Here is a 24,738-nt window from a genome sequence, read left to right on the forward strand (position 1 = left end):
TAGGAATGAATCACGACGACGACATTGTGATAACTTATCTTAATTAATAAAATACATTAGGAGAAATTAAACAGCGATAAATACTCCCACTGCTTGATAAAGGCTATCTCTCCATAAACATGAGAAATGCATTTTTATATATGTATATGATATTGAATTGTACTCTAATTAAAAAGTAAAAAGTATTACAAATATCAAAATGTTCTATTTAATATATTCTAACTAAGATTGAGAAATACATCGTTATTAATAGATATTATTATTTCACATCTATATAATTTAACCTTTGACATTCTAGACGTGTTGCGGTATAGTCATGATAATTTATTTAAATTAGTAATATATAAATAACTTAACTAAAAATAAACTGCATACTATTGTATTTACTTTTACGAAATTCGTACAAGTAGTTTTATTCGGATAAAAAGTAATATATGTACGCCTGTTAACAGTTAAGGCGTTCAAGTGTGAAATTAGGACGAACAAACATACTCACTTTCATATTTATAATATTGGCAATCGCAAACGATAACATTAATAATCTTAACACATACTTTATATTACATACGTTTCAAATACCGATGACACACGGGGTATGATTTTACTTTAAATATTTAGGTATATAGAGACGCCCAAAAGCATTATTCTGATCGATTTCATTCGCGTCAGCTATCCTTAAGGGAAACTAGCATACATTACATTAACAGCCTGCATATTTCTCACTGCTGGGCTAAGGCCTCCTCTCCCTCTGAGGATAAGGTTTGGAGCATATTCCACCACGCTGCTCTAATGCGAGTAGGGAATATACATGTGGCAGAATTTCATTAAAATTAGAGACAGGCAGGTTTCCTCAAGATGTTTTCCTTCACCGCCAAGCACGAGATAAATTATAAACATAAATTAAGCACATGAAAATTCGTTGGTGCTTGTCTGGGTTTGAATCCGCAATCATCTGTACAGATGCACGCGTTCTAACCACTGGGCCATCTCGGCTCTTCGTAGACTAGCCATCTGCGTAAAACATATTATAGTCCACAAATATGTGCACTATAATATAAGTACTCTCTATGTTAAATGTTTACCTTAATTTTAAATTCTCATGTTATGGCAAGTGCACCTTTACGTGTTTTCCGATATCACACACTCCCATCTGTCAATATTGTCAAATTCCAGACTCCAGGATATGTTATGCCGTTGATAATTTCTTGACAAAAACCCGATAACTTAGTAATTAGTTTTTGACTATTGTTTCAATCCCGGTCCGGAGTTTGACCTAGGACCTCGGAGAATACTGCCACATAACCTAGGCTAGTTGGATAAAATAATAAATGCAACCATGTCAAATGATCTCCACATATATCATAGCGCACCACATAAATTTATTGTTTTAATTTCTCTCTTGTGATAGTTTTTATAGCAAGACAATCTCAGATTTTTTTGTTTCATTAACGTCTTTGACCGTTGAAACGTTATACTCTGCTTTATTTAAGCAGAGTATAATGTTTATTCATTATTTTCTCTCATATGTCCATTGATGTGTACACCAGCATAAACATATTCTTGTGTAAATGAATGAAAATTTATTTGCACTATTTGTTAACACTTCGTTTCTAAAGCCTACGAGTGGCACATATATTTTTCCTCACACTATATGTGCACATATTACAAGTCGAATTCTTCTCAATCCAAGAATAGCAAAAAACTTATCATTTTATATTATTTGCTTAATAACATAATGTGCATTTAAATTGTGGGTTTAGTAATTCACATCACCATAAAATGTTGTATCAGACGTGTAGCTTCAAACTAGGGCGCGGTCTCTTTATTACTGACAGTTGACAGTTAACTTACAACCTCTCAAGCACAACACTCGGATGACCTCTAGCACCCCATTATAACAACACTTTGATTATAAAATTGGAAATGTATCAGAACATGTTGAAGAAAAAGTAATCATAAATAAGTTACTATAATTAATATTGAAATATATGATATAATGAAATAACTTGTTTAATTTCATTTCACATTTATAAATATCGAAATATACGAAAAAAAAATATAATCGTTCTTTCTCGTGGCCGGTACTAATTTGCTCATAATGCTAGCTGAATGACAAGTGACATTTTCTAGTACATCGATGTTAAGGTCACGTACAAGTAATTTGTTAACTAACAATTAAAATTTCAATGGTTAGCTGTCGATTTGTTTGGATGAGTTGTAGAAAGTAAACGTCGATTTCTATTGCGTCACAAACCGAACACACTCCTAAAAGAGATGTATTTGGACTTTAACCCGTCACGCCGATAGTTGTGTTTGAGGGTTCTATGATACATAATATAAACATTTGTATGTCGAGTTAATAATTAGCAATAACAATTAATTTAGTATATGAAGAAATATATTGCCAATGCTCTAAGGTTTTGATCGTTCTTTCAATAGTCACAATAATTAGATAATATGTCATATTTAAGCTTTAAAAATATACAAATTGATATAGATTTACGTTCTTACTAGGGAAATTTTACTTTTTGAGGACATCGCCACCATTGAATTAAGACTTTCCGTATATAAAATCCAATCCAATTGAAAAAAATACTCATTTAAAATTATAATTAAATAGTGAACATGACAATTATTATTTAAAATAATTTAAAACCCTTTTAATTGCAGTAGTTATAATTGCCTGTAGAATAATATATTCTACAAACATTTAAACATTATAAATATTTATATAATATGATTTTATAGCCTGTTAAACCTATTTCTCTCTATTAATATAGGAATGCTTCAAAATTATATTTGACTTTGCCTACATGTACTTAACGTATTGATTTGTTCTTAATCTTCGTACCTTGACATTGGCATGAACTTAGCATATTAGCGTGAACTTTTCTAGCATAGTACTCGTACGTACGCGAATTGTTAACTAAGATCTTCTATATCATCAGGTAGTATTAATTTTAACGTGATTGTTTTATTAAATAATATCAATAGTAAGAAACGTAATTCCATAAGATTAGATATCATTTTTTTTTTTGTATAATTGGATTTCCTCTATTTGTAATTTTTATATTTTTGTGTGCCTGCACATTTTCAAGATTGGATAGAATACTAAGGTTTCGTATTAAATGAATATCTACCTTTCTGCTCCTACAGTTTTGCAAAACCTAAAACAGTACAAAAAGTGACTTTCACCATAATAACAGAATCTAAAAAAGAAAAACAATTGCTACTAGGAAATCAAACTTAACACTAACAGTCTATACTAAAAAGAAATAATATCAATATAATATGACTTTATACTTCTAAGAAAGAAAAATTAATCCAAAAACGTTAACAATTAAATAACAAAACGCTAACTCTTACGATCGTTGAGTATACTGTAGTAGGTTCTATTGAATTATGTCAGTATGGATGTTAAACGTATTTGTTCAACAGGAAACTCGTTGATGTCCTTAGATACATACATATACTCCTACGAGGTCGAGTCATGCACAGCGGTTAGCATGTTTTGATGTACGGTCAGACTCAAATGGCTACACGTATTCAAGGGCCTACTGCGAACAAATAAGTCAATCTAAATTACTTTTGAATGACGTGTGGAAAAACTAAAGCTTTAGCACGAAAATTGCTAGGCATCGAAGGTAAAAAATGTCGAAAGAAAATTCGTATTCAGTCTGTCGGTACAAAGTTATGATCCCAATATTATGTATATCGATACACGACGAGAATGTTTTTTATTCTTTTCATACTTCTCTAGACATGATAGAAATTAAAATATATTACGCATCTTTCTAGGCGGTATAGAAGTTAAGCAATTTTGCGCTAGAAGAATTTCCATTAAAATATATTTATAGAATCTTGATTAATTAATTTCGACCTTGAAATGTTATTCTTGTTGCCTTGTGCCTAAGGAATATAGAATTGAATTCCATACTTAAATTTTATTATTGCTTTAATTAGATATTAAAGCATATATAATTAGCAGACTTGAAAGATATGAAGCTTTTTGCACTAAAAACGGAGTAATTAAAATATATTTATAGAATAATGATTCTAATTTATTAATTTCAACCTTGAAATGTTATTCGTATCGTGCCTAAGGAAGATTGAATTCCATGTACGAATTTTAATATTCCTGTATGAATACAGTCTACTGTGACCTAAGACTTAGAGTACAGTTTACAAAAAAAGGATATCAATATGTACGGCAACACATACATATAATGACACGTGAATTTGTCTCAAAATTGCGTTTCGAATATTAATGTGTGACGTAAACCAACAACGTGCGTGCGCTAACTTATACTTCGCAAAAAAGAACTATTATATTAAAACGAACTCTCATCATGTCTTTGAATTTCAAATCATATTTTCATCGGCTATGTAATTCGTATTCTAATATTTTTAGAGCTATTATACATAACTGAAACTTGTCATACGAAACCGACATGTTCATCCAGACGTCCCAAATATGTCCTTAAAAATCCTGACGACTCCACTGCCATTGACAGCTTACTCTTGTTTGACAAAACTTTAAAGACACTTAGAATGGGGGTAAAGTAAAACCCTCAAGAGACTTTCTCAATGACTATGTCTCAGAAAGGCCCTCTAGACATTCGGACAAAGAACATCACGGTAGACTTTACCGTCGAGTTTCACCTTTATTTCTAACTGAATAGTATTGCTAGTAATAAACGATGCATCGAACGTGAATGTCCAATTGACTAACTATTTATTTTGCAAAAAAACCTTGTCATCTTTAGACGCGGCTATTGGGAAGTTTTAAATCGTCCATTAATATATTTATAGTTTTTAACCATTAAGACAGTGGTCTTGGCAATCAAACTGGATTTTAATGCAAATGTCAGTATCATTAGATACAGCTTTATTTATCTCAGATCAGATAAAATTGTCGATTGCTGCAATGAAGGTGTTTAGATACATCTGTAAGGCGATATTTGTAATGTTAAGAAAACAATTATGTAAGAGTATTTTTATTTATTTTATGATTATTGTATCAGGATTATTAGCAATTGCGTTAACATTGGGATTTCCTAAATTGCATGTAATGTACATGCAAAGAAACACAGCTTCAATTTTTTTTTTATGTTTAATGCAAAACATACATATTAAATTAATTACTTAAAATCAATTAATTTTTGCTGCAAAAAAAAACAATGAATACTAATTTTATTTTTTATGATATTTATTATAATTATCTTATCTTTGCCTAGAATTTAGATAGAATTTAAATAGAATAAGAATAATATGCTTAGTCTGTTTTAAGCAAATTGAATTGAATAAGTATATCTTGATGATGATTTGGTGATGACACGCTTGTGATTGGATTTCGATGATTCTCGAAAGACATTCCGTAATTTAAAAATAAATCCATCTATGAGAGTGGTTACATAAGGGTTTTTTTTTTTCTTATATAGGATATATATTTTGTATTTTATCCATTTATATTTTCGACGTGTTTTGACCCTAAAGGTTAAATAAGAGGGAAAACTAGAATACTTGAAAATGGGTATCTCATTATAGCGAAGCACGTCGTTTAGCCTATCTTTACATAGTATAAAACAAAGTCGCTTTCTCTGTCCCTATGTCCCTTTGTATGCTTAAATCTTTAAAACTACGCTACGGATTTTGATGCGGTTTTTTTAATAGATAAAGTGATTCAACAGGAAGGTTTTTGTATATATTACATAGACAATATAGTTAAGTAACACTGATAATATTGATCTATATGCCCCTTTACAGCATATGATTTAAATTAATATTTTCGAAGATATTACAGATTTAAAAATTGCGGAACGTAGCGTTTGCGGTGGTACCGGCCGGCCGGAGCGTGCTATAGGCGCGTCGGAGGCCGCGGTTCTCCCTGTAGCACTTTGAATTTAGCAGCAATCGGACGCGGTTATTATCGGAGCTCTCTAGCGAGGGAAATAACAATCCATACTTCCATACTAATATTATAAATGCGAAAGTAGCTCTGTCTCTCTGTCTGTCTGTCTCGCTTTCACGCCAAAACTAATGGACCGATTTAAATGAAATTTGGTACACAAATAGTCTAGAGCCTGAAAAAGGACATTTTTTGGAAAAAAGTGCTGTAAAGGGTTGAAAAGGCGGATGAAAGGTTGTAAGTTGTTGAAAGTATTGTCATGTTTAGAATTTTTAGAACTAGAAGCATAAAACTTATATTTTAGGCTGTACACTTATAAAATAGCATATCATGACACCCACTCAGGAGGGAATTTTGGATATTTTACCCCTTAATGGGTGAAATAGGGGTTGAACGTTCGTATGGAATTTTTTAAGTAACAAACATTAAACTTTATTTTTGGGATACTGATTAAAAATGATTATATACGTATTTAAGTGTTTCTAGATATTCTACCTCTAAGGGCTTTAATAGGGGTAGGACATTTTTTATATAGGCTAGTCTGAAATCCGTCATTTTTTAAGTTAGAAGCATGAAACTTTATTTATGGGCTATTGATTAAAAATGAGTAGATACGTATTTAAGCTTTTCTTGATATTCTACATCTGAGGGGGTGAAATAAGTTTTTATGGAAGTCCGTCATTTTTTAAATTAAAGACAAAAAACTGTTTTTGGGATACTGATTAAAAATGAGTAGATAAATTTAAGCGTTTCTGGATATTTTACGCCTAAGGAGATAAATTATGTAGACATTTCGTATATAGGATAGTCTGGAAGTACATTATTTTTAAAGTTAGAAGCAAGAAATTTTATTTTTGTGCCACTGATTAAAAATGAGTATATACGTATTAAAGCGTTTCTTGGTATTTTACGCCTATAGGGAAAAAGTAGGGGTTGACATTTTGTATACAGGTTAGTCTGGAAGTCCGTCATTTTGAAGTAAGCATGAATTTAATTTTTGGGCTACCGATTAAAAATGAGTTGATTCGCATTTAAGCGTTTCTGGATATTCTACCCTAAGGGCTGAAATACACACCAATGTGGTATACAAAGAGGTATTACATTAACGTAACATTTAAAGTTAATTTGTAAACATATTCATATTCTACGCGGGCAAAGCCGCGGGTAACAGCTAGTCCTTAATATAATATAAAAAAATTAATTATTCTTGTAGCAAAAAGTTGAACTACAAAATATTTAAAAAAGCAATTCAATGAGAAGAAGAAATTTATTTAATTTTGAAAACTGGTAAAAGTTTTGTATACATTTTCGTCATAAACATTTCTTTTTTTTTTTCAAATAACGTAAAGAAAAATTTGCTAAACATTAATATTAATGACAACTAGTATTTAGTTTCGCTTAGATATTGATATTGATCGATTCAAATTCCATCCTTTGTATGTTTTATACTTCTTTAAATTTTCGATATTTTATTACGTTTATATTGAAAGCAGAAGATGGTAACTCTTACTATAGTTTTAAATCATTGTTTTCGCAATAAATGTTACTATTATCATGATTACAAAGGTTTCGTTAATGGAAGTGCCACTTTGGTATATTGTATTGCCTTAAGCGAAACAAACCGTGTTGGCTATAGATACCAGGAATCGTTATATATATTTTACTAAGTGACATTTGTTTATTTGGAAATAGATCTTATTTGGAAGGCGCTATGGTTTTTTTAATTTTTTGAAAGAATAGAGGCATGATTATATTTCACCGTGTTCGAAAAGATACACACACAAACATTGTAAATAATTAATTACTATTACTTCTTAAAATATATGTGGTTGAACTTTATTGCACTGAGATACGATTTTAGCTGATAGGGCCAAAGTATTTACAGGCCTAAGAGTTGCCTCGCAGTGACAGTTTTAGGGAATAGTTTATATTTCTAGCAAAGTCTATATCTATGGATGCTACTAACCAGGTGGCTCATTTGACAAACGTAATTTGTTTTTACTACTAGTTATCGACCGTGGATTTGCTCACGTTTTAGGGGTTCGTCGTCCAATATTATGCATAAAAAAATAACCTGTATCCATCCTTGACGTTCAAAATTGCTTCACACCATGCTGTGAAAGGGCAACAGACAACCAAAAAGACAGACACAATTACTTTCGCATTTATAATATTAGTATAGAGAAATATAGTTAACATTCAAAATCATAATAAACTAAAATTTATGACGTACAAAGAATTATTAGTAGAAAATATGAATGTACTTATTTGAAAACAGTTTACGCATTGATAATTTATTGAACAGTTGCTAGTTAAATAACAACGTCTGCATACAATTTATGACGCTTTTTATTCGCACTAAATCAAGTGAATAGTGTTAAATTCCTTGCAACAGCGATATTTTGCATTAAAACAAAACTATTAGGTACCTTTTTTATTTATTCATTTAATATTTTTATTTTTACAATATTAATCTTCAATTTTATGAACTTCAAATGATAAATTAAACGAAACGAAAACATTAATTCGAGACAAAAAAACTTAGCCACAAGTTCGTATGATAAACCCTAAGTATACGTCACTTCTAAAGTCTTTATGTTCTGTGGTAATATAATGTAATGTTTTCGTGGAATACGCATTCCGACTACGGTATTGTGAACGTGTGTCACGAGACAAACCGACTGTAATACAAATATAACTATAAATTATTTAAACATACAATTGCAAAATGGAGATGACCTGTTTCAAAATTTCTGTTCTGTACCATTATTATAATATATCTCTTGACTTTATCTTTTGAGAAAGCTATTTCGAAAATCTTATGAATATTAGAAATGTATGTATGTTTAGATTGTTGATATTTAATCATGCTAAAATGTCTAGACGGATTTTGATGAATTTTTAAATGAAGATAGCTTATTTTCTGATTTAACACAAGCTGCCTAACATCTGCGTGTAACACGCGGGCGAAACCGCGGCTGGATGATTGTTATTTCTGTGTTTATTTTTGTTCTTAATACTTCATTTTATCCTTCAATAAATTAAATTGTAAAATATTTCTTAATAAATTGTTTATAATATAATCATAAACATTCTCTATTAAATATTAATGCTTTAATGTTAAGACCGACATTTGCATCCTTTTATTTTCATTATTGACTTATACTATTTCTATCTTTATTAATCATTTTTTCTATTCAATAAAGATATTAATTATTTAATTACACTTTGTAAATACTAACAATTATTTTGCAATTTCAATTACCTTTACTTTAGTAGTGAAAAATAAAGTAGTAGGTAAAAAATAAAATACGTATTATTTAAATTGTTTCTTTATTGTACATATTTACAAGCAAGATATTTTGTAGTAACTATCTATCTATATACATATGTTATTCTCATAGAACTTGCGATAATCAATGAAATACAAATAAAATCTTAAAAATAAAAAGTTAAAAATATAACAATCACATACACTAGCCCTTATTATTACAAGCGGAATTGAAACGATAAAATCATTTTCATTTGAAAAAGTTGTACAAAATACAAGGTAAGGCAAGATGTAACAATCATTTACGCTATGTGACTTCAAATAACACGTACAATAATAAAAATAAATTAGGGCCTGCGCAAACATAACACGCGACATTTTTACGACAAATTTGTCTTTCAATTTCGGTCAATAAAAAAATAAACAGGACTGACAAACTGACTGAACAAATTGTTGGATAATATTATAGTTTATACGTCTTTAATTCTAGTTGCTTCAGTCAATTTCTGATTTCTATAATATATTTTGTAAAACAAAACAAAATTATTAATAAACATAGATTTGCGTGTGAATATATTAAATTTCCACCGATTTGTCTCTTTCTATCATCAGTAATTTGACTTTCAAAAGAAAAAGACGTAACTATACAAACGTATACAATAATATAAGTAAGCGTTTCACTTCTGATTGATTTCCAAGACTAAAATGTATGAGTTTAAGATGTGTTTGAACAATATGTCTTACGGAATTCTTTTCATTTCCTTGTTATTTCATTTCTTATATTACTAATGGCATGTTTTTCTATCTCGTATCTTTTGGGTAAACGACAAAATAATTCGTCATCTAATGACTGAACGAGGAACAATACTTATTTATATAACCGCAATATATTACGATATATTATGAGGAAGGCAACGTTCTCAAATCAAACAAGATATTTTAAATTGAAGAACCTAATAATTATTCGAGTTAAGATCGAGCCAAATGCTCAATAAAAAAACATGGGGAAAAAACACATACGCAGTTGACATTGTTCATATGAATGCTAACGACCAACTTGATTTTCGACAAATTAAAATACTATGTACCTATGTTCGTTGTATACATTATATATAATAACAAAATATATAAGCCACTTCTTTATATGGTAATGATAATTGCTTTTAATCGTGTAGGATATTATCATTGAAATACTAAATAAGCAAAAAATAACGACACAGAAAAAATGTTATACGTCATGAATGTCGCTTTCGATGTCAGCAATACTATTCTGTAGAACTCACTCCATATCTCACTCGTAAAATTTTGAAAATCGACTTTAGAAGTTATGAAATTAACGCGTGTATCTTTTAACTGTTACAATTATTTTTATTTTGCATTGAATTTTTGAAAAATCACGTATTTGTATTGAGTGAGTTACAAGTTCGTTCTTACAGAATAATTCTGCTGATTGTAGTAATACATCAATGTGATAAAACATAACATTACAGAATGCTGTGTTTTGAAGGTAACATTAGCATTATTATTACCGTAAATTAATCAGAATTTTAACGTTAAGAAAACGTTTTGTTCATTTTATTTCTTTGTAGGATAAATGTTGTTTATGATCTTAATGTGTGGAGTAAGAAATATATATTACATTTTAATAAAATTAATATTACATTTACGTAAACTATAAATATAACACAAAAATGTGACATTTGTAGTAATAGTCTACTCAAAAGATAATTATTTTTTTATATTCAGTTTAACATTTTTACGACTAAAATTTCATGGAAATGTATTAAAATAAGAAAAGAAAAAAAAACAAAAACTCTTGTTTACTTTTAAATTATACGATACCAATAAATATATTGTAAAACCCGCAACTACAATTCCAAGTAATTTGTAATCAGTGTTATAAAACGGTCAATATTTCAAATGAGAAGTGAATAATGTAGCGTATTATGTTTGCGCCATTCCAAAAAGTAAATGTATGTGTTAGTACTAACACACAAGAACAAAATAAATTATCGCATGTTGATTCATATTTGTCAATGAAAAATAGCTTGGATATAATATTATCATAGAGTTAAAGTGCACACATTTGTAACATATATAATAACAACTTTGATTAATAAACGTTAATAATAAAAACAATACAATAACAGAAATATTATGCATAAATTGTACATGAATATCGATAAACTTCTGGCACTTTTATCTTACGCTAGCTAACTAAAACACCACAGATTAAATATTCATGTTAGGATTCATGAACATTTTTTTTTAATTCTTTAAATATGACAAAACTTAAACATAAAAGATCAAATCAAACAAATTATGATCTTTTTAAGCGTTTAGTACAAAAACATACGTGACTCAGCCGTTGATTGCAATTTTTGACTTTTATGTCTGAATTTTGGTGTGAAATCGTAAGTTAAACTTTACATATTACATAATTATAATATTTTTATTGTAACCGTGTTCAAATTTAGTAGAACTGTGGATCATTTTTATAGACATGATTTGCTTTATATAAATTCTGATGTATGTAATAATTTCAAATAAAACCAGGATATTATTGAATAATAAAAACTGGCGTCAAAGTTATATGACAACTTAAACATTTTATCTACTACAAATATACTTAATAAGGTATTAACGTTTTTAATGTTTCTTTTTTATTCCTTGCGAGTCAATATTAAAAACGCTATTACTGGTGTTCTCTCTGCATCAACCAATTCAAGTTACCTTCTGTGGTGTTTACATAAATTTAAAATCTAAGCATATAAACAACTAATTCATATTAATGCCTAGGTTGCACGTACGCCGGCCACACATAGATCGATCTCGCTGTGCCCTAAAAATAAAAAATCAAAATGAAACAATTTATTAAATTAGTCTTCAATTTTTTCGATCGAAACCTCTAAATAGTATTAAACTTGATAATTTAAAGTGACCCGCAAATTTTGGGATTTAACAAATTAATCTAGTATTCATTCCTAACGACTGCGTTTCTATTCATTCAATGTTATTGTATTCATTCACTTACTTCTAACGTGTTTCTAAGATTTCTTTTCGTGGCTTCCTTTTCATACTGCCAAAGCAGATCGGAACTGGATTCTTGGTTTGTTTCACTAATGTCATTAGTTTCAATATCGTTATGTTTTGAATCTTCTTTCCTTTTATCGTCCTTTCTAGCTTGTAAGTCATTGACGTAAGCGGGAACGAAATAGCGGATTCCGACGCCGGGTATGCTTCTAGAACTGAGTATTTGAGCAGGTGTCAAATAGTCATGAATCGGCTGGGCTTTGATTGGTTGATATGTCGGTTTGTATGAATTGACGAAGCGCTGCGCGTTGTTTAGAGGTGGCTGAGTAGGTGCAGGTGAATTGAAGATAACCTGTGTGTATCTTGGTTGAGGTATGAAGAGCTGAGGTTTCCTGCGAGTCAAAAATATATTAATTAATTTTAGACATTTCATTATAATTGACATTAAAAACCTTCAAATACTACTACTGGATTACGGCTCATAATTTAAATAAAATTATAATTTAAATTTAATTTTACAATTAAAGTACACTTTATTTAATTTATTGGAATATGTTGTTTTTTCAATATTTGTAGATCTATGACATCTTCAAAAAATATTTTGAATCATTCCTAGTTTCTATATTTACCAATGGGCATTAGGGTCTGGTGCATCGTCTGATCTCTCTTCCCAGACCGGAGCTGGCGCCCGGTACGGCTGCGGCGGAGGCAGCGGTTCGGGCGTCGGTGGCTCAATGGGTCCATCCTTGGTGCCGTACTTCACCATGATTGATTGTACGCTTGAGGCGTACACCATCAGGCAAATCAGCAACTGTTAAAGAAATCGTAATGTAATCAAAAACAAAATATCTATTATCTTTAAAAATAATTAAAATAAAAAAGGAAGTTTAAGACAAGCATTATTACTATTGTAGTACTGATCTCTTCCTCACAACATAAATATCACTGGTTTTCAATTTCATTCTATACGCCAAAAATCCTACATGAATGAGCAGTCAATAACTGACATATAAAAATGCTTGACTCACTACAAATATCAGGTTTATCGGTTGGTAGGTAAATGTAGATCTGTTCACTTACAAAAACGTGCGCCTCGACGTTAAATTATCGATGTGCATTAACAAATATCATCTAATTGGTATTTTTAGGCTCTCCTTATTCTTACATTAGTCATCTCATGCACACTAAGACATTTTGCAAGCACGAGTGTCACTCAACACGCCGATTATTATTATTTTTATTTATGGTATAGGTTGGTGGACGAGCATATGGGCTACCTGATGGTAAGTGGTCACCACTGCCCATAGACAATGGCGCTGTCAGAAATATTAACCATTCCTTACATCGCCAATGCGCCATCAACCTTGGGAACCAAGATGTTATTTCCCTCGTTCCCGTAGTTACTTCCTTCAAACCGGAACACAACAATAATGAGTACTGTTTTTTGGCGGTAGAATATCTGATGAGTGGATGGTACCTACCCAGATGGGCTTGCACAAAGCCCTACCACCGAATAAATTAATTTAATGTGGAGTCGAGCGCCTTAGATAGTGAACAAATATGTACCAATTAAACTATTATGAACGTCATTCTGTCAAAATAAGACACGAATAAAATATATATCAGTCATAATCTAGCCTTTATACAATAATTACCCAAAAATATTATCGTAACCTACTAATTAATGTGATACACAATTAGTGTTTTGCGTACGAATTCATTATACTTCATGTGAAAACAATGTGTTTGTTCGTTAATCCAGGTGCAGTTAAGTCGTATGACGTTAAGTAGGAAAACAAATAAAGACTGGTTTAATGAGGTTTTTATTTTTAATTTTTCGGTAGCACTAGTTTTGGTAGATGATAATGATAGGTGAATTGGTTTAAAATTTTAGGATTTTTGTATTTATTGACAATTTTTGTGTTTCATATTTTTTAATATTTGTCTTTAATAATTTCTTTGATTCAAATTATATACCAATGTATCAAAAATCTTTTTTTATTTACATTATCAAATGAAATTCTATTTAAAGCTAAATAATTTCGTGTATTCGTGCAAACAATAGAATAGAGAGTGTGCTTGGTAGTCTATATTCCGTGGAGTAATAATCCAAGGGGATAGCAAAACTGACTGGGCCAGTAAGAGTTTAGGCGCAGGACGGCTTTACGTATTTTCCGAGGCACGGAAACTCCGCACGGGATCGCATAGAAACTCCGAGCTGCTATTGAGAAAATTTGCCTAGCCCAAGGTTTGAAACCAGGCCCTCAGGTTCTGCCGTGTCATGAGCCATCAGACTAACGGTACACTAAACCCAAATGTACCACGCAATTATAATATTTCGTGAATTTCTATAAAATTGTATTAGACTGTTATAAAGCTATCGCTAGAATGATCATAGATTAATTTATAGTCAAGGAAAAAATCTAAATCTCACAGCCTTGGAGCCATTACGAATGCCGTCTTATCTTTTCTCACGCACCTCTTCCTATCTCTCAAAACAATTTTATTACAAATAGAAACATCCAATAATGAAACTAAGTGACGGGGTAACAAAATCACTACTTTTGTGTTGAAATTTGGGCGGCACATATTTACTGAATAAATTGTGCTTTTATATAACATTTTATGGTTTAAGTATTTCCTCGAAATAAATTGAAGAAGTTACATAATTTTGAATAGAAATATATTAACATTCTAATTAGATTTTTTTCTGAAATGTTGTAATATAAATCATAACATATGTTAAGTGTCATATGTTGTAATATAAATAAATAAAAAGGGGATTTTATAGGGTCTAGTGCGTTATTTTCGTATGTTACGTTTTCACCATCAGACGAAAAAAAAAAAAATCACTCGTATACAGTTAAACTAAATTACGTAAACAGTTTATGCTACAAACCTCTGATTATGAAAGACAATTAAGATAATAAAATTACGTATGAAATGTACTATCTCACTTATAATTTATAGGTGAACCAAAACGGAAATCAGAAATCTCAGCAGGCATGGAAACGGCTAACAAAATTATATTTTGTCGAGATGCTTCTGATGGATGGATGGAATTATTAAAAATACCATTAACTTAAATATATTTACGAAAAACCGAATAAATTATACTTGCGTATATTTATTATATTACATTTTAATAAGAATAAAAGTTCTTATTTATTACGTAAGAAAACCTACAATAGAACAATTTATCATATAGCAACCCGCATGATAAATAAATTCGCTTTATAAATTACTAAGCCGTTATTACAATTACCATTGTTTTTGTTACATTAACACATCCGTTCACAACCTTCTCGATTTTCCAACGTTTTACAAAAACCTACGCTTTATCGAAACATCTTGATGATTATATTACATATCTTGTTGAATAAGATTTACAATAGTGCAATTGAATTGTTTTGCAATAAGTCATTTTAAGTGTACAATTGGTTTAATTAAAATGAATACGTGCTTAGTGCTTCATAAGAATAAGGACACTTTCATACAAACAATATATTTACACGTATTTGCTGTTTGTATATTGATGTTATGTCCATATGTATGCATATTTTTATATTTTTTGCTCTGGTTTCATGCGTCACACTCTCAATTAACCAAGAAATATTTTTCCGTATAGTACGTTCTTAATAGTAAAAGTTTTTCCGCTTATCGAGTGGCAGTGGAGTTATGTGGCACACACATTTCCCTTGGGACCAAGTTGCAGTGCACGTCGTTAAATTCTAGAATTATTAAAATGACTCTTTGATATAATTCTAACTAACCACTAGACTAATGTCTAGAAATTATGAGGTTATAATCAGTCCAACAAGAAAAGTCTGGTTTTCCGGTCAAATAATTCTAAGAAGCAGCCTGAGTGGAGTACGTAAAACTATCAGTCTGCGTCTAATGCTCCTTTTGGGATCTGACTGGCGTACTATAATCGGCTATGATTAACATCATATCAGTTCCTTTCTCCTACATAAGTGAAAGAATTGTTGCTATTGTGAAGTAAGTAAAACATTTAAATAGCGTGCAAATAATTGTCGTAATATCTTACCTGAAACCTCAGCGAGGAAGTCATGTTATCTTTTCCTTAACTTGAAGCTACTTTCTAATTAAAATCCTTAATCTGAAACAAATAATACAATATTTATTATTATTATATATTTATACAAAACAATAATATACATAGATACAAACACAATACAATACAATACAAACCCGTAGAGTATAGATTGGATAATTCTTACAAAAAATTACTCACTAAAAAAACTTTTTAGTAATGATAAGGAACTGCTTTAAAATTAAATCATTCCAGAATTAACATCGAAATAATAAAAGTATGTTACATTACTAATAAGATGCAAATTATCTAATTCATAGTATAGTTACAAGAGATTGTAAAATGAGGAGCAGAAAGGTAAACCAGTAAGTAATCTTAGTCCATCACGATGTATCCGTAAATAGAGCTTGATATTTTATTACAATAAATGCTATGCGTGCCTGAGAGACAGCATAACCAATAGAAATGGCATGCGTGATTGCTTTTGCATTTTACTCGCATATTCAAGTCCAATGATATATCTTATAAGTAAGATACAAGTAAATTACTTTTTATTACATATTTAAAATAATAATGCATTTTAGTTTCTTAAAATTAAAAAAGGCGAGATGGCAGTGGCTAGAACGCGAGCATTTTAATAGATGATTGTGGGTTCAAATCCAAGCAAGCACCACTGAATTTTCATATGCTTAATTTTTTACACATGTGAATTTTAAATTCACCTCGGTATTGGCGGTAAAGTGAACACTGTGAGGAAACCTGCATCATGCCTAATTTAAATAGAATTGAATGAAGCTTACTTCATGTAACGGAATTTCGTATCGAATGACCAAACCTTCTCCTTCAAAGGACAGCCTCAGCTCAGCAGCGGGACCATTCAGTCTTTCACTTTATTTTTGTTTTTTTTTCATGTTAAGATAGCGAATGCACCTTATAGACTTCCTACGGACTACTATAAATGAACTACTATAAATGAATTGTTGTTTTTTAATTATTTAATTTATTTTGTTGCCTCTATCAATATATTTACGCCAGTTGGCCACGATGAAATAAATTTACCTTGCAAGATTTTTGCTTCGCCTATGTTTGATATTAGAAATATTTGCAATTGTGAAATATAAAATATATATATATATACGTATATATTTTTTATTATTAGAAACAATATAAGTTTCAATGTAAATAATATAAAATTTATTTAGTGCCATTTCTAAAACGTTATATGTTCTTAAATGCGTCTAATGATAGTATCTTGTGTAGTGGACTGTTGTAATGTGTCATCGTGACGTAACTTTTCCGCATCGGCTCTTGATAATTTAACTAATGAGAACGAAATTAACCAATATTAAGCTTTTATTGTCTAACAATATTAATTGTATTCAATGTATTTTCTTACTAACTTTATTCTTTATTAAATCTATAAAGAAATCCTATTCGATAAACATCTAATATTGCACAGTTAAGCTTATAAATATAATTTAACAAATTAAATTAATTTGCAATTATGATTATTTCACCATTTTATAATATTGTGACACCATAATATAAATCTTTTGAAACACATGTTGATGCTCAAAGTTTGAAATAGATGTTACCATTAGATAACAATATAGAGTTTCATGAGTTATCTACGCCGTCTATGTTGTTTGAAGGACATCGCATGTGTTAGCATACTATTATATTATACCTGTTCTCCAATCGCTTAGCTATCGATATAATTATTAGTTTGCAAGTACCATAAATACACGCATCATATAATTTACACAATTCATAGTACACAGAAGGCTTTATTTATGATGTTATAAATCAAATTAATGCTACAATTAATCAGTACTTGATATATCATTATTTTAGCTTTATTATAAATTATGTAACAGTTCCGGGATTTAAATCATAGGGAATCCTCATAGGAATAAAAAAAATATTGAATTATAGTAGCAGATCAATGTTAGGAAGTCGACGGTGTTATTCTCCCGGTAACCGGATTCATACGGATTTTCCTCCAAACAGTTTGCCGTCCCACTGTGACAGTGAAGGAATAATGTACACTGGTTTCATACGCACTTATGCTTTCTAAAAATGTCTGCATAGCTGGCTAGTTGTTGAGATTTACTGATAGCCACTGTGAATAATTTGTGAGTTCGTATGCCTTAATATTTAGAGAATAAGTATTCTTCATATTAGACGTACGACGTTTATAAAAAAAATATCTATAAAAGTATTAGATTCTCTCTTTAAAGTATTTACGATTAAATTTTAATATATTCGCATTTTAGCGGGTGGTTCTTATAAATGTAATGAATTCGAGTAAGTTTAAATCAAATGTTTCTGTTTATTCTTATACAAAATAATATTCAGTTGGCATAATTAATAAGTAATGTCGTATAATATAAATATATTTATGTTATTATTTGAAATTAAATTATTTTTTATATGAAGATAACTTATTATTGGGAGAATGATATATATGCATGTGTATTTAAGATACGATATTTACCTTATATTGATAAAAAAAAATAGCTAGACAAGATTAGCTTATTATTTTAGTAGCTGTGGTTTTTTAAATAATTATATTTTAATTTTATAAATATTTTTATACCAAAAAGTTTGTAATAGTTTTTTTATTCATTATTATATAAAAAAACAACACCGATGAAAACGGTTTATCTTTATAATATTAGTGTATGTTAATAAAATTGTAACAAAAACAAGTCGCAAATTCCAGTCACTAAATTGTTCGTACGCATAAGGTAATATATTATATGTCTTAAGACATTCCATCAAAGTAATTATACATATGACACACTTAAGCTGTATAAATTGAATAAGCCATGAACTTAACTTTCAATGCGCAAGTTTTATATTAACCGCGAAGTACCTTGACATTGGTGTCGAGATTGCCCAGTGGATAACACGTGGGTCTTAACCGAAGATTGCAAGTTCGATTCCTAGAAAGCACTACTGATTTTAATGATATCTTATCTTATCTAATGCTTAAACGTGAAGAGAAACATTTTGAGAAAACCTGCATGAGGATATGACACTTATAAGACACTTAACATGGTTAATGGAGAAGACTGACTGAATAAACTTCAAGCCATCAGTTAAGCTCCAAAGCAGAAAAGAGGATATCTTTAGGTCTTACGTGATATTAATGATATTTACAGGTTACTTCACTTTGACATCGAGTACGGATTACGTGATTAGAGAACATTAAACTTCAACTTCAGATTTACATTGATATGCAATGTAAGTTTCTTGAATTAAAAATTAGAAAAGAAGAAGAAATATTATACTCAAAAATGGGCACTATTTGTTTTGGTGTTCTGTCTTTTAGTAACGTACATATGATCTACAAATCTTAATATTTAAAAAAGGAATATCTTTGAAATGTTTAAAATAAAAATGAGAATGCGTTTATGTATATACAAATAATAACAGGCAAATTATATAACAGAAAAGCAACACTAGTTTGCTTAAAACCTACTTGATTTATCTCACATAGATAAACCTGTCTTTCCTCAGAGGTCAACAAGCCTACGTAAAGTTTATTTTAAACAGTGTTACCTACGATCTAATATAAGCAGTTATGTATGATATTTTATGTATGTAAATTAAATGTCGTCATAATTGATTAATAAATAACAATTAAAGTAATTAAAACTTTAGGACTTAGTGTTGCAAACATTTAAATATAATAAACTCTGACAATTAAAATATTACTGAACTAAACATTATTTATGCTTTGTAAAGAAATAAGATTCTCAAATAGACAATTTGGTGGTAAGTGGTAGCATACTCTTACATCGCTAATACGCCACCAAGCTTGGGAACAATGGTGTTATGCTTCTTGTGTATTTGAGTTAACAACATTTCCTTCAAACCAGAAAATAACATATTACTGTTGGGCGGTAGAATATGATAAATTTGTAAAAGGTTATTCCAAGTGGGAGAACAACCTGTAGAATAATTCAGTATGATGAATCTTGAAAGTCACCGTGAAATCTCAGAAAGAATTATGCGGCATTGACTATTAATGTTAATTTAAAGGATACGGGTACCAAAACAACGAAACACTGACGGTTTTTAACATTTCACGGTAGCACGAAGAGATTTCTTACGCAATAACATGGCGGCTGGAAAAATACCTATGTTTTGATTTATTCAAATACGCAGTTCTGTGTTCTAACTCATCGTTTCGATACACAAAACATTATTTTAGAGCATAAACTATTTTAAATAATCATAGAAGGTTTCAATTTCAAAATCAAAGGTGCATCTTGATTGATAGCAAAAATAATTAATATAGAATTTCAGATTATTTTTCTGAATTATTTATCTACTAGATGTTTATATCTATTGAAAAAGTTAAAGATATACTTAAATGTCAGATTCTTCAACCAGTTGAACGTAGCAAATTAATTTTCAACAGTTTTACTCAATTGTAATCGCATATGATTGCAAATTAATTGAAACCATGAACTTAAATTGATTATTCGATAAAAATGTATTACGAACGCTTATTACCTAAGAAAATTTCGTGATCGGATTCTTAGTTTTATAAATTTTGAAATATTTGTGGTCATCGGTAATAGATGTTTTGAAATAGGTATTGTTTTAAATCGATCTTGTATAACTTTTTGGTAATTCATCCTATCATCTTAACACAATTTTGTATTTTAATGTTGGTATTATTTTTTTTAAATAAACTTACCATTATTGGTAGTATTTTTAAGGCAAAGGACAAAAACATAATTTCTAAAAATAATTATTTAATATTATTTTTTACAAACTTATAACTCAGAATTATTATTTACAATAATTATATATCTAAAATTAATGTCCTAATTTTATTAACATGCTTTCATTAGATTCACTTGTAACTAACTATGTATGTAAGAAAATCTTGGAATCTTAATTTGACCCATTTCCCGGTCTTCGATTAGGATTAAATTTTGCATACGCTCTGAGTTCTGATGACAATACATGACTAGCTAAGAAACGTCATTACAAATCCAATATGGCGGCCTCCCCAAGATGGCGGTTTGAAATCCACCCCCATGATATGGATATCAAATGAAAGGGTTTGCTGTCAGGAATATTAAAAAAATAGTCACTTTGTAATTTTTAGTGCGTGCTAAAACCGTGTTTTTTAATTTTATAAACTATTATTATTCTTAGCATATAAGCTCATATCCTAATAAATAATTTACTACGAAAGAAAACACAATAAGAAAAATATATATATGCCAGCCATTTTTTATCCTAAGTAATCATTGAAATAAAATGTTAAATTAAGTTATCAGCATATTAAAATATATTTTTACGCACGATAAAGCCGTTAATGACATACAACATAGAACAGTAGATTACAAACTGATAATATTTGCACATATTTGCTGAGCGATTTAATCTTCGATGCAAGTCGTCAGTTGGAATGTGACACTTATGAATTAAGGTAGGGTTTGAGAACCGACCGCTTGTAAATAATTTAGTATATACCGCATAACAAACGAGGAATTAATTCATCTCGTTCAAACGCACATTCGTTGTATTTATAGGAGGTGATCGAACGCTTCTGATGGTCGCTTTTAATTTTATGTAGTTGCACCTCTTTAGGCATTCATAGAGGAATTAAACATTCTCTAAGATGCTAATGAGTTATCAGTATTCAGCTCTACTCCCAATTCCATGTTGAATTTATCCTGAACATATTAAGTTCTACTTTTGTTTATTATTGTTTAGACAGGCGGATGAACAAATAGGCCACTTGATGGTAAGGAGCCACCATCGCCCATAGACAATGGCACTGTAAGAAATATTAACCATTCCTTAAATCGCCATTTCGTCACCAATCCCCCAAGGTTGGTGACTACTAAGATGTTATGTCCCTTGTGTCGGTAGTTACACTGGCTCACTCACCTTTGAAACCGGAACACAGCAATACTGTACAGACAAGTTAACGCAAAGCCCTACCACCAAGTAATAAGTATTAAGTTTGAATGATACGGTAAGGTGATGGAAGCTGTATTAAGATACTTTTAGATTGCCGATGCTGTAATAAATTTAATAATACATCGTTTATTCTATCACCGAACCGAACTGAACATCAATGAGGTGAGTGTCCATACCAGTATAATTTCAGGAATATTTGACATAGCATCGTTAAGTTAGGAATTGATATCAGAGACCACGTGATGTTAAGTCCATTTATCGGTACTACAGTTAGAAAAAAAAAATTGACGTAAATTTTTATAGAAGTACATTATAATACTGCAGTTTTTCCGGTATAAATTCTTGACTCATCTTTACGTAGTCGTGTTAAAGGAATTTAAGCAATACCAAACTGTTGCCAATTCCCGTAATTTATAGCCGCATGGTCACCGCATCTTGCAGTGATTCACGATATCGTGATCGTAATATAAAGAAGCGTTGGTTTTTATGTGTGTGATTTTATACGTACCTTGAAGATAAAGGTTAGTCAAGAGGTCATTTAATGTTTAGTTTGTACTAATGACTATGGTCACTAGTACCAGGTATGCCAGGTTTACGGGAGCACTGAGTAAATAAATACATAGTACCAATATCGTTTTTTGTTTAACTTTAAATTACTGTTTATGATGACCAGTTCGACCGTAAGTTATTTCCATTGAGTTAGATTTCTATTCCAGTTGGAGAATCGATTCCAGCGAGAGAGATTTTTATCTCCATTGACAAATTAGATGGACCTATACTAAATAAATAAATATTGGACAACATCACATACATTACTCTAATCCCAATGTAAGAAGCTAAAGCACTTGTGTTATTGAAAATCAGAAGTAACGACGGTACCACAAACACCCAGACCCAAGGCAACATAGAAAACTAATGAACATTTTCTACATCGACTCGGCCGGGAATCGAACCCGGGACATCGGAGTAGCGTACCCATGACAACCGGTATACAGACTACTCGACCACGAAGGTCGTTGGTCGAACGACCTATACTAATGTTATAAAGAGATAAAATTTCTTTATTTGTGTGTATGTATTGTAGGTATTTCCTGTGAATTGACTGATAGAAGGATATTATTCCTAAGTGCTGTAGGGTATTAAAGTAGGATATTTTACGTTAGGTAAGTTAATTACAAATACATATCGTGCCTTTTAACTTGCTTTCATTAGCTCGAACTATATGTAAAAGACTTAATTTAATTTTAAAGAACGATTTTATTTTAACATCGATTACTTACTTATTATTGCTATGACACTTAATTAACGGCATTAATGAAACAATTTTATTTGTTTTTGTGCATATAATAAACAGTTTAGGTCCATAAGTAGCTGTTAGTAATTTACTTTATACTGTACTATAATAACCATAAATTTTATTATGAGAAATATCATTTATTAATATTTAAATTAGTATTAAATAATTTATAGTAATTTAATCGAATAGGCTTTTATAACCTTATATATTACATACCATTTAATAATGAAGTAATTAGCCAATGAGCCATGCTTATATTTATTTTTTTAATATATTTTATGGGACACAATCACGAAAAGGTTGATCGCGGTTAAATCTTCAATATGATATGTGAATTGGATAACATACTCGTACATAGAGAAAGTGTGGAGAGCTCACATCATTAAAATAATTACACTTTTAAACAAGTCCATTTAAGCGAGTAGCATCATAACTAAGTTGATCTTTTGTTGGCCTTCCGGTATTTTAAATAATAATAATAAACTATAATGATTTAAGGTTCCATAAATACTAAAGTGAAAGAAACTTACCTTTAGTGATCTTTCAGTGTTCATATGCCTTTCAAAATCAAAATACAAGTGAACACAAACAGTCGTGGGGCTATAGCATATATTAGTATAAGTACTACTGAGTAAAGTATAATATATATTTTAGTATAGTATTTGCAGCGTTCTTTCGTTTGCAAATAAACATTATCGGATAACCTAGCTTTGTTGGATGTTTTTTTTTACTGTAATAATGTTCATATATATTTTGTTATGAATAGTATTAAAATTATTGTACTCCGTTGTTATTTATATAATAATTTTATAGGCGGGTGTGAAAATTTATATTTTAAATATTAATAAACTACATTGCACACGAAACATAATAATAAATGTCACAAGAAGCGGCGTTATCGCCGAAGTGTGATCTTATCCAGTTTTTATAATTTTATTCTTTTTTATGTATTTTCTATATGTTAGAGTAAATCAACTTTTCACGGTTATTATTGTGATTTGCGCGTATCTATTAAAGTAACAACTTGTAATATACGTTTACTATATAATAGGTTTTGTAAATAGAACGAAACTTATTTGATTAATAAGTAAACGGTTTTTTTTTATTGTAACTGCCCCTTAATATTTATGTATCAAAGCCGGAAACTGTTCTTACTAATAATTATTTCTCGAAAAGTTTAGATATAAGTTTATTAAAATATATTTACATACATACATAAT

General features: G+C 30.0%; 1 protein-coding gene and 1 long non-coding RNA gene across 2 annotated transcripts in view; one reads left to right on the forward strand and one right to left on the reverse strand.

The window, feature by feature from the left end:
* The window catches only part of LOC135193335 (uncharacterized), a 375,120-nt gene that overhangs the window by 274,811 nt on the left and 75,571 nt on the right, over positions 1–24,738 (forward strand). The window lies entirely within an intron of this gene.
* Positions 9,225–24,738, reverse strand: part of Gv1 (GV1) — a 100,847-nt gene continuing 85,333 nt past the window's right edge. The window contains exons 2-5 of the mRNA XM_026630053.2: positions 16,261–16,315; positions 12,842–13,023; positions 12,214–12,604; positions 9,225–12,021 (exon numbers count right to left, since the gene is read on the reverse strand). Of these exons, the coding sequence (XP_026485838.2) occupies positions 11,968–12,021; positions 12,214–12,604; positions 12,842–13,023; positions 16,261–16,284 (651 nt within the window). The 5' untranslated portion in view covers positions 16,285–16,315 and the 3' untranslated portion in view covers positions 9,225–11,967. The remainder of the gene's footprint in view (positions 12,022–12,213; positions 12,605–12,841; positions 13,024–16,260; positions 16,316–24,738) is intronic.

Source organism: Vanessa tameamea, chromosome 6, assembly GCF_037043105.1.
Source record: "Vanessa tameamea isolate UH-Manoa-2023 chromosome 6, ilVanTame1 primary haplotype, whole genome shotgun sequence".
Lineage (NCBI taxonomy): Eukaryota > Metazoa > Arthropoda > Insecta > Lepidoptera > Nymphalidae > Vanessa > Vanessa tameamea.